Source organism: Nicotiana tomentosiformis, chromosome 1, assembly GCF_000390325.3.
Source record: "Nicotiana tomentosiformis chromosome 1, ASM39032v3, whole genome shotgun sequence".
Classification (NCBI taxonomy): Eukaryota; Viridiplantae; Streptophyta; class Magnoliopsida; order Solanales; family Solanaceae; genus Nicotiana; species Nicotiana tomentosiformis.
Genome location: NC_090812.1, coordinates 18,618,774 through 18,633,532, shown reverse-complemented (window position 1 = coordinate 18,633,532; position 14,759 = coordinate 18,618,774). Strand labels below are relative to the sequence as shown.

General features: G+C 36.9%; 2 protein-coding genes across 4 annotated transcripts; one reads left to right on the top strand and one right to left on the bottom strand.

The window, feature by feature from the left end:
- Positions 1 to 653: 653 nt before the first annotated feature.
- LOC104102067 (nifU-like protein 2, chloroplastic) lies at positions 654 to 4,267 on the top strand. Its single transcript, XM_009609676.4, has 4 exons — positions 654 to 1,009; positions 1,107 to 1,194; positions 2,384 to 2,697; positions 3,737 to 4,267. The coding sequence occupies exons 1-4, from the start codon at positions 863 to 865 to the stop codon at positions 3,926 to 3,928; spliced, it is 741 nt and encodes a 246-aa protein (XP_009607971.1). The 5' UTR covers positions 654 to 862; the 3' UTR covers positions 3,929 to 4,267.
- A 665-nt stretch (positions 4,268 to 4,932) lies between these two features.
- On the bottom strand, positions 4,933 to 13,789 carry LOC104102074 (ribosome biogenesis protein BOP1 homolog). Of its 3 annotated transcripts, XR_687596.4 has the most exons (19): positions 13,438 to 13,789; positions 12,717 to 12,785; positions 12,340 to 12,513; positions 11,490 to 11,644; positions 10,994 to 11,111; positions 10,789 to 10,890; positions 9,920 to 10,076; positions 9,675 to 9,783; positions 9,483 to 9,585; positions 9,229 to 9,379; positions 9,006 to 9,138; positions 8,822 to 8,925; positions 8,670 to 8,740; positions 8,506 to 8,566; positions 7,862 to 8,089; positions 7,695 to 7,779; positions 6,730 to 6,908; positions 5,375 to 5,617; positions 4,933 to 5,279 (listed from the first exon to the last, which is right to left on the bottom strand). XR_687596.4 is itself a non-coding variant. In XM_009609687.4 (18 exons), exons 1-18 carry the CDS (start codon positions 13,633 to 13,635, stop codon positions 5,532 to 5,534), a joined length of 2,283 nt encoding a protein of 760 aa, XP_009607982.1. In that variant the 5' UTR covers positions 13,636 to 13,789; the 3' UTR covers positions 4,933 to 5,531. The 3 variants fall into 3 exon arrangements, 2 of the variants coding, with proteins under 2 accessions (XP_009607982.1, XP_009607994.1); XM_009609687.4 differs by having other exon boundaries at positions 4,933 to 5,617; XM_009609699.4 differs by lacking the exon at positions 13,438 to 13,789 and having other exon boundaries at positions 4,933 to 5,617; positions 12,710 to 12,782.
- Between the last annotated feature and the right edge of the window lie 970 nt (positions 13,790 to 14,759).

Here is a 14,759-nt window from a genome sequence, read left to right as displayed (position 1 = left end):
GAAATTTATATAGATAAATAAAAAAGCATTAAGCTTAGTAACTATATATCCACAAAATTGCGGTATGTTTTCAGAAAAATAAAGTGCTCGCACAATAATTACCAAAAGTAAAAGATAATAAGAAAATGAGAAGAAAGAAGGGAAAAACAAAAAGAAAACCAGCCAAAACGAGCTTTGCTAAGCTGCACCACTAATATGGGTGGAAATGAAACTATTTAGTCACTTTTAAGTATAATGTTTAAAATATATTCATATTTTATAATATATTTAAAGATTAGTCAATTTTATTAAAATTTTAGGACACGACGTCCTGAAGTTTATACCTCAAATTTCAAACTTCAAGACATCGTGTCCTAAGTTCGAAAATTGTGTCCAAAAATTCGAATCTTATGTCATAAATTTTAAATTAGTAGTTCAGAAATTTAGATCATGAAATTTAGATGAATTAGTTAATTTTTAAATATATTATAAACATGTATTTTAAAAATGGATATTGCACCTCGCCTTAATGTGGTCCATAGCCGCCACGGCCATTTTTCTTTTTCCCTTTTCACGAAAATAAGAAAAGAAACACAGAAAAATAAAAGTAAAAAATTAACGATTCCTGTTTATTCACGTAATTATAAAATTCAGAGCAAGACAAAAACAGATTGACACACCAAATGAGAAATCAATTTTCCGGTCCACAAAGAGAAGAAAAGGAAAAACAAGACAGGAAGTGAGAAACTCAAGAGAAAGCAATCAAACTCGAGTGTGAAATTTCACAACAAAAAGAAAATCAATCATCAGTTTGATTATATACTTTTTCAGTTGCTGAATTTGAGTTTGTTGATTGAAGATTTTTCAATAAAGATAAAAAGAGATGCAATCAGCTATGCTATTGAATCCTCCAGCTACCTGTTCTTCATACCCTTCTAGAAGCTTCCAAACCCTAGAATCTTCATCTTCCTCATGCTCTCCTTCTTCTTCTACCACCACTCTCTTTCTTCCTCCTCCTCCTCTTCTCAAGGTATGCCCTTTTTTTTTGCTTCTTATTGTAAATCTGTTGTTTTACTGTCAATTTCTGTCCTTTTCGATTCTCTTAATTATCTGCTTTTGTTTTGCAGATTTCCGGCTTCTTTGGAACTCGATTTTCCGTGTTGACGAGGCGTAATTCGTCATCGCGTGCCGTCCGTAGTGCTTCACGGCAGCAAGGTGTGATTTCTGCTTCCGTTTACCTTGTCGTTTTCTGTATTTGTATTACCTTAATGAATACAATTTTTTTTTACTTAGGAATTTCATAACAAGTATCAAATTGATTTAGCTTTAATCAAATAATTTGGTACATATTTAGTTTGTTACCTTTTTTTAGTCGGGAATTGTGCTTAAATCAGTTTTGTGATAAGCTAAGTTACTCGGACTCTTCACTTTCAGTGCCGCACCCGTGTCGGCACGACGTGGGTGTGGGTATGGGTGAGGGATCCGTGTCGGATCTGGTCAACCGATTTTGGGTACTTTGACCAAAATCAACAGAGAAATTTGGGACAGATACAATGATTTTTGAAAACAAATCAAAAGCTAGGGTGATATGGAAGAAAATGGAATACCTTGTATATATAAATTTCTATGTCAGTCCTTTTCCTTTTATCTCCTTCCAAAATTCTATTCTTGTTCAATATTTTCTCCTTCTCGGAATACCTTGTAAGTTTTTCACATAATGTCTCATAATTTAGACATATATAACTCTATTTTTAAATAATTGAATTATTTTTAGTCGAATCCCCGCACCCGTATCCGTACCCCCGAATCTTTAAATTTAGATCATGAAGGATCTGACCTCTAGATCCGCACCCGTATCGGACACCCGCACCCGAGTCCGAGCAACTTAGGTGATAAGAACCAGCTCCAAAAAGAAATTCATTTATTTAGCGAATTTGGTTTATTTTATTTTATTGAAAATTATTAGCTTGTACTCGACGTCAAATCATATGGGGCCCAGTGAGCTTGTTACCTCTTTTAATCTGAAATTTTTCTTAAATCAGTTATATGGTCAGAACCAATACGTTAAAAGATTTTAGCTTTTTTATTTGGCAAATAACCAACTGTTATATTATTGAAATCGATTAGTTTGTAATGAATTTTCCGATAATCACTTATTTAGATTATCAGAAAAGTCTCGGAAATCAAAAGGCCCTAAATTTATCTTTTCTATTTGATATGCAGATAGGATACCAAGGGTTCCTTATTAGCTTTGCGTGTTGGTTTTTAAGCTTAGATGCAAATGTTTCTGTTCTTAGTTCGATGACATACTAAGTGCTGTCGGTAGTAGTTTCCGCCTTGCTAATAAATATTTATCGGCTTTATGTTGAATCTGAAATGATTTGCTTGTTGGCTCTTGGTGCAGTTGTAAAGGCTGTTGCAACTCCAAATTCAGCAGTAGAAGAGTTACCACTTACTGCAGAAAACATTGAGAGTGTGCTGGATGAAATTCGACCATATCTGATTGCAGATGGAGGAAATGTTGCATTGCACAAAATTGATGGCAATGTTGTCAAGCTAAAACTACAAGGAGCTTGTGGCTCCTGTCCAAGTTCTGTCACGACGATGAAATTGGGAATTGAGCGTCGTTTGATGGAAAAGATCCCAGAAATTGTTGCTGTTGAAGCAGTACCAGACGAAGAAACTGGCCTTGAGCTTAACGAAGAAAACATAGAGAAGGTAGATGCTTCTCTCTGTTATTTATATGTTGCACATACAACTGGGACAGTCCTTCCAAAACTGTAAACTTGAACTAGATGATCTTCAACACATTGTGGACAAATTAAGTCATGTCCTAAATTACTTCGTCCGTTCGTCGTCATCCAAAGAGATATGGTTTCTCAACCAGTTAAGTTAGTTGTCATGCATAGGTACGTAGCTCATAAGAAAAACAGGCCATTTTACTTTCAAAGTTGGTTGAACCAGCTAAATTCCCTTCCTTGATAGGCTGACCATGTACTTGAGTCTACTGTATTAGTGCCAAGACCTGACCATACTACTCCGTGGTTAGTCTAGGGCTGCTGCATAAGATTGATTGTGTTCATTTTTCTTTAATTTGGCCACAGAAGCCTTCACCCGAACATGCAGCTACCTTTTTTCCTTTATTAGACTTGAAGTTTGGTTTATATCCATACAACTTGAAAAACTTATCAATACTGTGCCAGTCTTTTTGCAATAACTGCAAGTCAACAATGGCATTTGTTATTTGTGATTCTCTAACATGAAATCCAGCGTTGAAAGAGGCATTGCGTCAGGCTGACCCAGTCATGAATCGAATAGTAGGTTGTATTTCCATTTACTTCTCGTCCTGAATGAACAGTGGAAGGCAAATGTAGCATGATTAAATTGTTGCTTCTGACTCCAATATAAGATTTATCCAGACACACAAGTAACTGCATGTCATTTATTTTGTTCGAGATGCTTAAGATTAGGTATTCTTTAATTCTGCATGATTTTCATTGATATATTTGGATGATGGAGTTGCCCGTGGGGCTTTGATGTAGTGGTAGGAGCGTAACACGTGATGTCTGGGTAGGCGCAAGTCACGGATTCAAAGCTGCCACATTCAAAGACATCTTCATGTTCACGATGTCATCTTAGATTCATTTAGCACTTCAGCAGCTATACTCATTGCTCAAATTGTCAGTAGCTCTGATCAATATAGAAAATGTGTGTTCGCAGATCTTCTTGCTTTATTGATTTTTATTTATAACTATAGGTTCTTGAAGAGATAAGGCCATATCTCGTTGGGGCTGCTGGTGGAAGTTTGGAACTTGTGGCAATTGAGGAGCCAATAGTTAAAGTTCGAATCACAGGTCCTGCAGCTGGTGTAATGACTGTTCGTGTGGCTGTAACTCAGAAACTGAGGGAAAAGATCCCAGCAATTGCGGCAGTTCAACTGTTACAGTAGAAGTGTTTGCACAGCTCTTTTAGTGGTGCGTCTGTGTCATAAGCAGACTAAGTAGGAGCATGATTGGCTCAGTTAGCGTGAAGCCTTCATCATATGCTGCCTATGTACCAAAAAAGGAAATAGTAAGCTCTACTTTGTACAGTTGCGCTGCATTTAATTTTCAGTCTATATGTTCTATATTGTAATATTTGGATAGGGCACCACGGAGAGGGAATTGCAATACCCAGTTTGTGGATCAAGATGACCCTGACGATTTGAGATGTTCAAACATGGAATGTCTAGGATTTTGGGATCCGAACAACAATTTAGATAATCAAAAGAGAGGTGAATTTATATTGATGATTCGATCCTTCCGCAGCAATAGAACTGAACGAATACTCCTATTACACGTATCATGAGCCATAACTACACGACCATAACTATCTTGGCTAGCCTTCACATATATATATCAGTTATATATGTGAGCTTACGTGCGCTTAGGCTCTTATGCAATTTTTTTATCACATTGCTACTTCGCCGTTTTGCCTGTTTTTGTTAGCCTGTTATGTTTTGGGCGGTGGGCATCTTGTAGTGTTAGGTATATCAGACTTATTTTTTGATTGGTTGGGAAGATTGTGAAACTGCGATGTCTTTACTGTGATTTTTTGGCGTGGTGTCTTCTTAGACTTCTATACTTTAGTAAAATATGCCTGAGCTCACTATATATTTTCATATGTTTTGCGTAGACTATGCAAAACCTTGACGGTTTAAGCTAAATATCTCATCTCTGATAACCTGAGCTCTTGGATAAATCAAATGGTCACCAACAAATATTTAAAAAAAAAAAAAGGTTCAACCACCACCAAGAGTAATAGTTTGGATAATGTTTATATGTACATAGCGCAAATACCAAAAGATCAATCAAAATACCAGCACTAAAATCTGGAAAGTATATCACTCAACAAACCATCTTGAACTGTTAAAAAGAGTTGGTTCATTATTCTAGTCAAACAGGTTAGAAAACGTCCAACCAACCACCAATTACTATTTTAGAAGAGGTAATCACCAAAAAGTTTCACTGTATCAGGTCAAATAACATTCCAAAACACGCCAAGAACAGTGGAGATGACTATTAAGATCCACTGTAAAATTTCTAATAGTACCGAAATAGCATTTCTTCCATGCATAAATGACAAGTACAAGATAACAAAAATGTGAATATGTGATAACTCAGCTTTAAGTAAAGAATAATGGGGCTCCGTTGTGCTCTCACTACTTCGTCAAGATGCCCTGTAAAGCTCTAGAGAAAATGATGATATGAAAATAACTTGGACCAAGTTTTCCTCTCATTAGAAAGCCTGCTAAGGGGAATCTGTATCGAAACACACCCACACAAGAGAGGTGACTACCATGATCATACGAACAAAACAGTGCCGAATTCTCTAGTCTCTATATGTGGAATCCTACCTGAGAAAGAACAAGAGATGGCTTGAGATGCTCCTAATAAACCTTTAACCTCCCTTCACTCAAGCAGGCAACTTCCCAGATTTCCTCAGCAATGTATACAGTGCAATGTACTGTCATGCTCTTCTCAGATTAACGAATCCACTTTGGAGTAATCTTCTTAATGACAGTAGAGCTTGATCACAGAGTCAGCACCTGCAGTAAACAACCATGGTTGCCTGGGATGGAACTTGCAGTCCATGACACCTGAAGACAGTTGCAATCAAGAAATGTTAACAAAGTGGTAGCATGTGTTGGAGACCACTACCATCAACATAATAAGCCATCTATATGAATGAAATTCACTTTTTCTTTGGTATAGCTGCATTGGAGATAAACTGAAGGAAGACTCAAGACCCAATTAGCATTGGCTAATAATAAGCCATCTATTTGGCTTTGCTTTACAAATGATATTGAACTTAGATCTGCATATCTTGCAATTATCACATATTAGTTTCAGAACTTGCAAAACTTGGGGATCCTTAAATTTAAATGTCGATCCCATCAACTCTAGTGAATATAGCCATCTGGCATATTTCGAGATTAGTTTAAGAACTTGCTAAACACCTTGGAGATCCTTGAATTAAAATCTCGACCCCATCAACTTAGGTGAATTTAGCCATCTGGCATATTTCCAAGCTTAAATAAACACCTTGGAGATCCTTGAATTAAAATCTCGACCCCATCAACTTAGGTGAATTTAGCCATCTGGCATATTTCCAAGCTTAAATCTCGACCTCGTCATCTTAAAGTGAATTTAGCCATCTGGCGTGTTTCCATCTGTTGACCCAACTAGTACAGGTAAAATTGGTTTTGCTTTACAGATGATATTGAAATTAGATCTGCCTATCTGGCAATTTTTATCACAGATTAGTTTAACTTCCAAAACACCTTGGGGATCCTTTAATTTAAATCTCAACTCCATCAACCTTAAGTGAAATTTAGCCATCTGGCGTATTTCCTCCGAAATACCAGGATATCCATGATTGAGTTGTACCATTCTGTTGCCAGCTGTATTATTCTGTATCAACATTAGCTGTTTCTCTAGATGCCTCTATGGCCTTAGTGCAAAATAATCTACCTCAAAAGGGCCCTCTTGTCTGATGTTAAGCTCCAACCAGACAAAAGTTCCTAATACACTATTATATTGACAAACATATCGTATCAAAATGCATTCAAGGGTAAATAAAACCTAAAGAGCACTAGTTGCTGCAGCTTCATCAGATTAACACTTCTTTCTTCCAGTGTAAGATGGGATGGCAATTGGGGACTAAACTAGAATCGTCATATGATGAAAAGAAAGGGTAATGAGGTCATACCTCTTCCATTTTCACTGGCATGACCACGAAGAATCTCCAGAGGTACAATCAACGGATTCTGGTTTAGATCTGAATAAACCATGCCATGGAAAACGTATGCAGTACAATCATCAGAAGACGAAGCAAACAAGGGATAGGAGCGATGAAAGGCCACTTTGTTGATGTCCTTCGGATGGCAACTGTAACATTAAACAACCTCCATATAAGGGCAGTTATGGACCAACTAGAGCAATGAATGAATAGACTAACCAATCACATTTGCAGAGAACTAAATAAGAACAAGTGAATATTTTCAATATAACACATCTAATGCCTGCAACTTCCTTTTATTTTAATGACTGAGAAATCCGGGGCCAATCCTTAGGATCAACCGCAACTTTCGAAACTGGGAGATAACTCGCCTGCCCTTCTCCACTTAAATATCAGCCTTAATTTGCATGGCGCAGGGCTCGAACCTGTGACCTAAGTCACACGTCTCTTAATCTTTTCTACTTGAACTAAGCCCCGGAGGCATCTAATGCTTGCAACTTAACTCAAACAAGATCCTACCCCCAAGCATATCAGATTAAGATAGCAGAAACGCGAATTATGTGCACCAGTTAACATGTGTCAGCACAAAACACATCCACAACAGGCAAACATTAGTTCACTAGACTGATTTCATAAAAGCAACATTAGATACGTCCAGAACTTTCGAAATGACAAATCAATTGCAAGTACATACTTGAGAACTCTGTAAGGTTGAGATGAAAGGTAAATGTGAAACAACCACACACCAAATTAGCATAAAGGCAAAACTGTGTGTTGCTGTGTGCACAATTTAACATGTGCCAGGCTGTCAGCACAAAACTTGAATGCACAATAGGCGCATGCTTTAATTCACCAGACAGAGTACATAAGAAAACCAATAAGATACGTCCAGAAAAGCTTTTCAAAATTTAAAAATATCAATTGCAAGGACATACTTGAGAACTCTGTACGGTTGAGATGAAAGGTCCATGTCAAACCAGCACAGTTTTCCATCTCTACTCCCTACAATAAGATTGTCACCTGCACACATAGTTTAAAGAGCTTATCAACAAGTTGAGTACCGCAACTAACAGTCATGATTATCAAAAGAGCGTCCACATACCACCAGGATGAATAGCAATAGACGAGACTTCACGAACACCAGTCTCTAGCTTCTTAATGAGCTTTTGATTCAAGAGATCATAAACACGAATATTTTTCTTCGTCGAAATAAAGAAGGCAGAGCGAGAAGGATGGAAAGCAGTTGAAACTGGAAGTCCATGAAGCTTGAATGGTATTCTTTGAGTCTGTTTCTTTGAGAGCAGGTGAATCAAAACTGCTTTTGATTGGCGTAGATAAGAGTCAAGGAATGACATCAATCAACCAACAACAGTCTCAAAGTTTCACGTTAATGAGGCAATAAACACACACAAACACCATCCCACCCTGATCTTTCTGTTTCCACATCTCTTCTATTCCAAACAAACAGAACAGTTTACTTTAAAAAATGAAAGAAGACAGCCCTCACAGATATGCTAAGGATGATTTGCCAAAACATTAACAAGGCATGCAAGTTAGTACCACCACTAGAACTTACAAATTCATATAGCACCAACAGAGTATGCTTTATTTTTCACATCAGATGACTATAAAAAGTTTAGTTTTTATCAGACACTGCAACACATCAAGACATGGGCAGGGGTGGTGAAGACTGGCGGCATTCAAGTTAGAAGATCAGGCCAATAATGTAAATCAGATGAAGGATATCAGAGGGCATAAGAGTTGAGAAATAGTCGCCCTTCCGATGCCACTCAACTGAAGAAACAATCTGCATAGACAAAAACATTTGAGCTACACAGGAGGATTTCATAGTAATCATCACTTTAATACCTGAGCCATCACAAAGATCCAATGGGGAACACGAAAGGTACCTTAAAGTGCTTCAACCTGACTCCTCCATTCTTATCATCTTGAACCCAATTCACATTGGTTTTATCATGATCTAAGCAAAACAATTAAGAGTTAGGCAACATAATGAGTAATGAACCTCAAACAAATTTCGGCTTCTTCAAATGAAACTGACCAGAGTCATCCGCTGATGGTGTTTCAACACTCAAAAGCTCTTCAAGACTATTCTGTTCTTCTGCATTGCCTAGTCCACTGTTCAAAAGATATACATCTTCTCCCCTGCAATATTTATGTGATAGCAATTTAAGATCTGTACCAATGTTATCTACAATAATCATAAGCTCCAGTAAATCACTTACATGCAGACTGCCAATATAGGACGTTCAGGCATAGGATTCCACGAAACATGCTGGACGGATTCCCCCAGCTCCCAGATCCTTATACACCTTCCAGTTTCAACCTCCCAAATGCGCACCGTCCCATCACTTGAACCTTCACATGTACGAATCAAAAATACCTAAGCACTTCAATCACAGTATTTACCAACAAAGACGCACAACATTCCAGGACTAAAGACCATACCAGAAGCAATCCACTGCCCAGTAGAGTCTGTAGAAATTGACACAACTGGACCTTTATGACCTTTGTACTCCAGATAACACGAAGTTGGATAAGGTCTGAGATCCTTGCGACTTGGCAACTTGGGCTTTAAAGACTCGGGATCAATATTAATCTGCAAAAGAAAGAGAGATTTATTGCGGACCAGATGATAGTCTGACCCAGATAAACAATAGCAAGACAAAATGAAGGGAGAAGGGATCAAATCATTCACGTACACGTTTTTTCCGAACTCTTGCACATAAATAAAGATCCATACAGCGTTCAAAATTTTCCTTGACAGCTTTCTCATATGCTGGAACATTTCTCAGCGATGTGAACCTAAAGCAGTGACAAGCTTACCATGAAGATATTAAAAAATATAACAGCTGTACAGAGTACACTATAAAACAATCAAATAAGCCTAATACCGTTTCGGGATAAACTTTGGTCGGTCTTCCTCAAACATAAGCTGATATGAGTTGAGATCCTCTTGTGTAGGAATATATTCTAAAGAAGGGTTATAAGACTCATCATGACCTGAAAATAGGCCAGTTTTTTAGAAAAGCAGATAGCCAGTACACTTTCTCCAAAAAGGGAAAACACGAAAGATCCTACATCACAGGAAAGATAATATACACAACCGTCATCAAGAAAAGATGGTCAGGTTGCATACCAGGCAATTTTGGTTTTGGAGCAGGAATATATGCCAACCCCTGTCTATCTATTGCAGTGGAATCATCTCCCCATAAGAGATAGGCACTAGGCTCTTCCTTTGGCTTCTCGTCAAACTTTATAAGTCCCTTTCGAATCGCTCGTACATACTGGACAACCTGTAAGTTAAAAAGACACCACAGATCGTGAAAACCACAAACAAATATCAATCACAAAAATACACCATGTATGCGAAAACCTAGAATGTCATTCTCAAGTTTACAGGTAATTACTTCTATTTTTGTGTAACCATATATGCCCTCATTTGGGGCTTTCGGCAAGGACGTAACAGAATTAGCATTTATCTTTTCATATGTAAATATTAGCATCAATCTTGAGAGAATTGGACTATAAGAACTGGAATTAAGAGAAGAGAACAAGAAGAGGAACACTAGACAATAATATTTCTAAGAATATTTGCAAAATAGTATATCTGCTAGTACACATGATTGTATGCACTGCCTTACTGTAACACTTGATTCGAGCAAAAAACGAGAAAGCAATCAACTAATCAGTGGCTTTGATATTCTCCCGAAAGTCAGTTTTTACAAATGCATCTGAACAACTAGATTCTTATAAGTGATATATTAAGTAAACAAACCAACCATGTACACTATATCAAGACATGGACGAGTTAAATCAGAAAAGTAGAAACAGATTCTTCCAATAGCGTAAGAGGAATATCCACAAAAGACACCTAGTCAATCATTGGAGAAAAGAACAAACTGCATAAGCTAGTTATCGTGAAAAAGCAGATTATACACTTCCAACATTACTCCAGACTAGTGAGCAAATAAAGCAGAAATAAAAGGAAGTCTCAAAAGACCTTACCTTTTTACTCTCCCATTTTGAAGGGATAAAACGTCTCTTTGGTTCTGGTGCACTAGAAAGAGGATGCTTCGAATCATCCCAGGAAAACCAGTCAACATAGGGCTGCAGAACAGGGAGATGAAATAATAGTACGAGTTAGATAAAGGCAAGAACAAGTATCCCTCCTAGACACTCCAGTGCAAAATGGTAATTCCAGAGCACGAACCGCATATGGGTCAAAATCAGCATGAGGTGCCTTTCCTTTCAACAATCTTTTGACCAGCTTAACTTCATCTTTCGTGAGCTCAACCTCTTCATCGTTATATTCATCATAAATTCTACGCCTGAATTCAACATACAGAAACATGAAAAAACACCAAAACAAAATGGATCTACAGATTACAAGACTAGAGAAAAGAGACTTAGCTATGTAACATAACACGAAGAGTGAAGCATATAGAGGAAATGGAACCTTCTTGATGAGGTGCTAATTTGGTTGCCCTTTTCTTGTGAGTTATAACACATTAAATAGTGGGGTACAAACTTACAAACCATGGCAAATAACGAAAGAGGGGACATGAACTATTAACATTCCAAAAGGAGGATAATACTAGTCTGACACACAATGCTTGGGTGATTATCAACAAAGCATGCAGTATTAAACACACACTTTTATTAACAATTTCTTTTGTAAGGACTTCTATTAACAATTATTAACTAACCAATTCTTCGAATCATCAACACTGGCAAGAAATGAATCCAATTTATCTTGTCTCTCTTTTTTCTTGATCTTCTTCCCTGCAAGGTCATATCCAATATGTTCCTCGTCTTTGTACCACTCCAATGGAACATCTCCAACTGTATTACGAGGAGCAACCTGACAGGACAAAATCTAATTGAATAGAAAGACACAATCTACAAAAAGTAGCAGAAACATCAGAGACGAAGTTATCCTTGGACCACCCATGCATGAAAGAACTGGACAGCATGTAGCATCATCTTTTAGGTTCCAACAGGGTATTATTTATCAATTTGGAGTTTGGACACCAACACAGTGGTTTTAAAATCCAAAAGCACAAAAAACGACAAGGTCCATGGCGCTTGAAGCTAAAAGCAAGAAGTGAAGTTCATACTTCTTTGAAATGAAGCAGATGAGTTACAAAATCAGAAAATTCAGTACTACAAAAATTAACTAGCAATTATAATAACTAAGTTTAGCAACCAATTTACAATAATGATGGTAATAATCAAACTCCCTCGAATTTGAGATTCAACAATCGACCATTTCTTGTTATGATCACTCTGCCTGTCATTATTTGAAAAGGACACTTTTTTGAAGCTCGTGGTTTCACCCACGAATCGATAACCGATAACCCCTTGCTGTTCATCGTTTCTTCACTTTAAGCGATGAACTGATGGCTTTTAATAGCACTGTTTGGGCAAGTAATAATAAAGAGAAAAGGAAAAAGGAACGTGTACATGGAAATTGATAAAATGGTACTAGATTCACCGATACTGCTATTGTTCGACTCTTTCCGTTTCTTAGTCCAAAAAGAAAAATCAAAAGCAGACCTCATCTTCGGATGAATCACTTTCTTCAACTACTGTGCGGGAGTCATCGCTTCCAGCATCATCATCTTTACCGCGTTCAACATCATCTCTACCACTGCCACTTGCACCATTACCACTGACATTGTCACTTTTGGCATCAAAAGAATCTTCGCTATCACTTGATACAAAAACATCCTGGAACAATAGCATAATATTGCCACTCGTACATTAAGCAGCAAACCTTTTGAAAAATCATAGCATAAGTATAAAACATCTTTGATTAGTAAAAACTAAAGCATAAAACAAACTTCCAGTTAATTGCAATCCTATGAATGAGGCACGCATGTATGCCGGCTTATCTTACACCAACCTAACAAAAAGTGGAAATTACCATGTACCTCTTCCCCAGATAGATGACTATCTTCTGATCCAGATTCACTTAGTGATCCATCATCATCAGAGAAAACCTGAAACCATCATGCACAGTATTCAAACTCGGAATCATCAATTTCTCCGAATTAATTAAGAACAAATCTTTAGATATATTAGGGGAATAATGTGGTTGTCTCAATTACCAACACAAGGCCTAATTGCTATTCAAAAATAGGTTAATTAAGCCCTGATGCTGAAAGACCAATCCAATTCTTACCACTATACTACAGAAGCTAATCGAAGCCTTTGAAACTCAGGGATAACCCCCCCCCCCCTAACACACACACATCTATCCTTCTCTGCTATAAATACTAGGATCGAACATGTGACCTAAGTCACAAGTCTCTCACCCTTTGCCACTTGAACTAAGCCCCGCCGTGCTTACCATTATAGTACAACTTAATTAAGGGCATTTTCAATAATTAGGAAAAAGGATGCCAACCCATATTTTTAAAAGAGTCGAAGCTTTTATAAGTCAAATTTGCTAACTAAATTTAGGTACCAGGAGCTTAACCCAATGCTTAGAGTCATGCTACAACGAAGCTTTGAGGCATCTTCAATCATCAGGGAGAAGAAGAAAAAAGAAGCAATCCACTATTGCTATGATAAAAATTGAATTTTTTTACGTTAAACGTACACCGAAAATAGTTAGCTTTGATTTCTTAAATAGTGATTTCGAATTATTACCTCGTCATCAGCGTCAGAGACAACAGGAGATTCTACGGAATTTTCTTCTGCTGCTGCTGCTGCTGCTTCTTCTTCTTCTTCTTTGCTTATTTCTACCGCCTCTTCAATTTTCTGCTTTTCCAATAAGTTATCTGTTTCTTCTTTCTTTACACCTTTCTGCAGTTTTTTCTGAAGGCTACTCTTCTTTGGAACCTTCATCTCTGTTACAATATCTCGAGAAGAAGCAAAGGAGTTATGGAGCAAAGGGTTTTAAGAGGGAGGTGATAAAGAGAAGAAGGCTAGGGTTTTAGAGCCGAGGCGGGGAATTTCCGGTAATTAGATTATTTCTTTTTGTTGAATTGGACCCTGTATTTCTATACCTCTCAAATGGGTCCTCTGACTTATTAACAGTGAATTGGGTTCAAACCTTTCTCTTGGGATATCGAAAGCAAACTAGTAATTGGCACGTAGAAAGGTTTCTCTGCGTGAAAGATTGATTGGCTTTGTGAGCAAGGGAAATTCCCTTTAATTTTATAAATTTCAATAAGTTTATTTTTTAACCTTAAGATTATCTAAAATAAGTAACATGCAAAAACTCAAAAATCATATAAAAACATGTAATCTTCTCGTCGCATTAGAATCGCCTAATGCAATTTTAGTGAAAAGGTTACACAGTGTACACCCGAAGTTTAACGACCGTAAGTTTCCCCAAAGAAACTCAAAAATAAAAAGATTTTTTCTTTTCACTGTTTGAATTAAAATTTGAGAACAAAGAATTTACAGAGTTCTAAAAGAAATGCTATAACTTATAAACAAAATTGTATATTTAAGTGTTAAGTACAATTAAAACTATCATAAAATAAGACTTGAATGATTTTGTCATTGTTCATGCATGAAAAAATAAACTCAAGTTACTCATTACTCGTACAAAAGATTAGAAGCTACAAAACTACCATTCCACCATGGCCTAAACTTGCCACTTGAGTAGTATTTTGCTTTTTGGTGAAACTTATCTGATTCTATTTATCAAATTTGTACAAAGTTTAGGCTTAACATTTGTTCCCTTATTAACAGGACTTGATTAGCACTTAAAACACCACTATATCAAGCTATTTACCATTTTGAAGCAAGAATTCACGGGACAATCAATGCGTATTCATAATTTCATATTTTAAGGATGATCTTTAACTTTTGCTTTTAAATACAAAATACAAATAGGAAAAGATCATAATTTGAACTAATGCTTTGAAAGAAAATTTTGAGCACAATAAGATATATAGGAGATTATTAACCTTCACTGTAAGAGACTGCAATGTGGTAGAAAGACCTATGTTCTTGGTCGA

What these genes read in the sequence shown, in the direction of transcription:
- LOC104102067 (XM_009609676.4), top strand. Translation starts at nt 863, where the DNA reads ATGCAATCAGCTATGCTATTGAATCCTCCAGCTACCTGTTCTTCATAC. An exon ending in TAGTGCTTCACGGCAGCAAG is followed by an intron (nt 1,195 to 2,383) that starts GTGTGATTTCTG and finishes CTCTTGGTGCAG; the next exon opens with TTGTAAAGGCTGTTGCAACT. An exon ending in ACGAAGAAAACATAGAGAAG is followed by an intron (nt 2,698 to 3,736) that starts GTAGATGCTTCT and finishes TTATAACTATAG; the next exon opens with GTTCTTGAAGAGATAAGGCC.
- LOC104102074 (XM_009609687.4), bottom strand. Translation starts at nt 13,635, where the DNA reads ATGAAGGTTCCAAAGAAGAGTAGCCTTCAGAAAAAACTGCAGAAAGGT. An exon ending in CTGATTTTGACCCATATGCG is followed by an intron (nt 10,891 to 10,993) that starts GTTCGTGCTCTG and finishes CCTGTTCTGCAG; the next exon opens with CCCTATGTTGACTGGTTTTC. An exon ending in CAACCGTACAGAGTTCTCAA is followed by an intron (nt 6,909 to 7,694) that starts GTATGTCCTTGC and finishes TTAATGTTACAG; the next exon opens with TTGCCATCCGAAGGACATCA.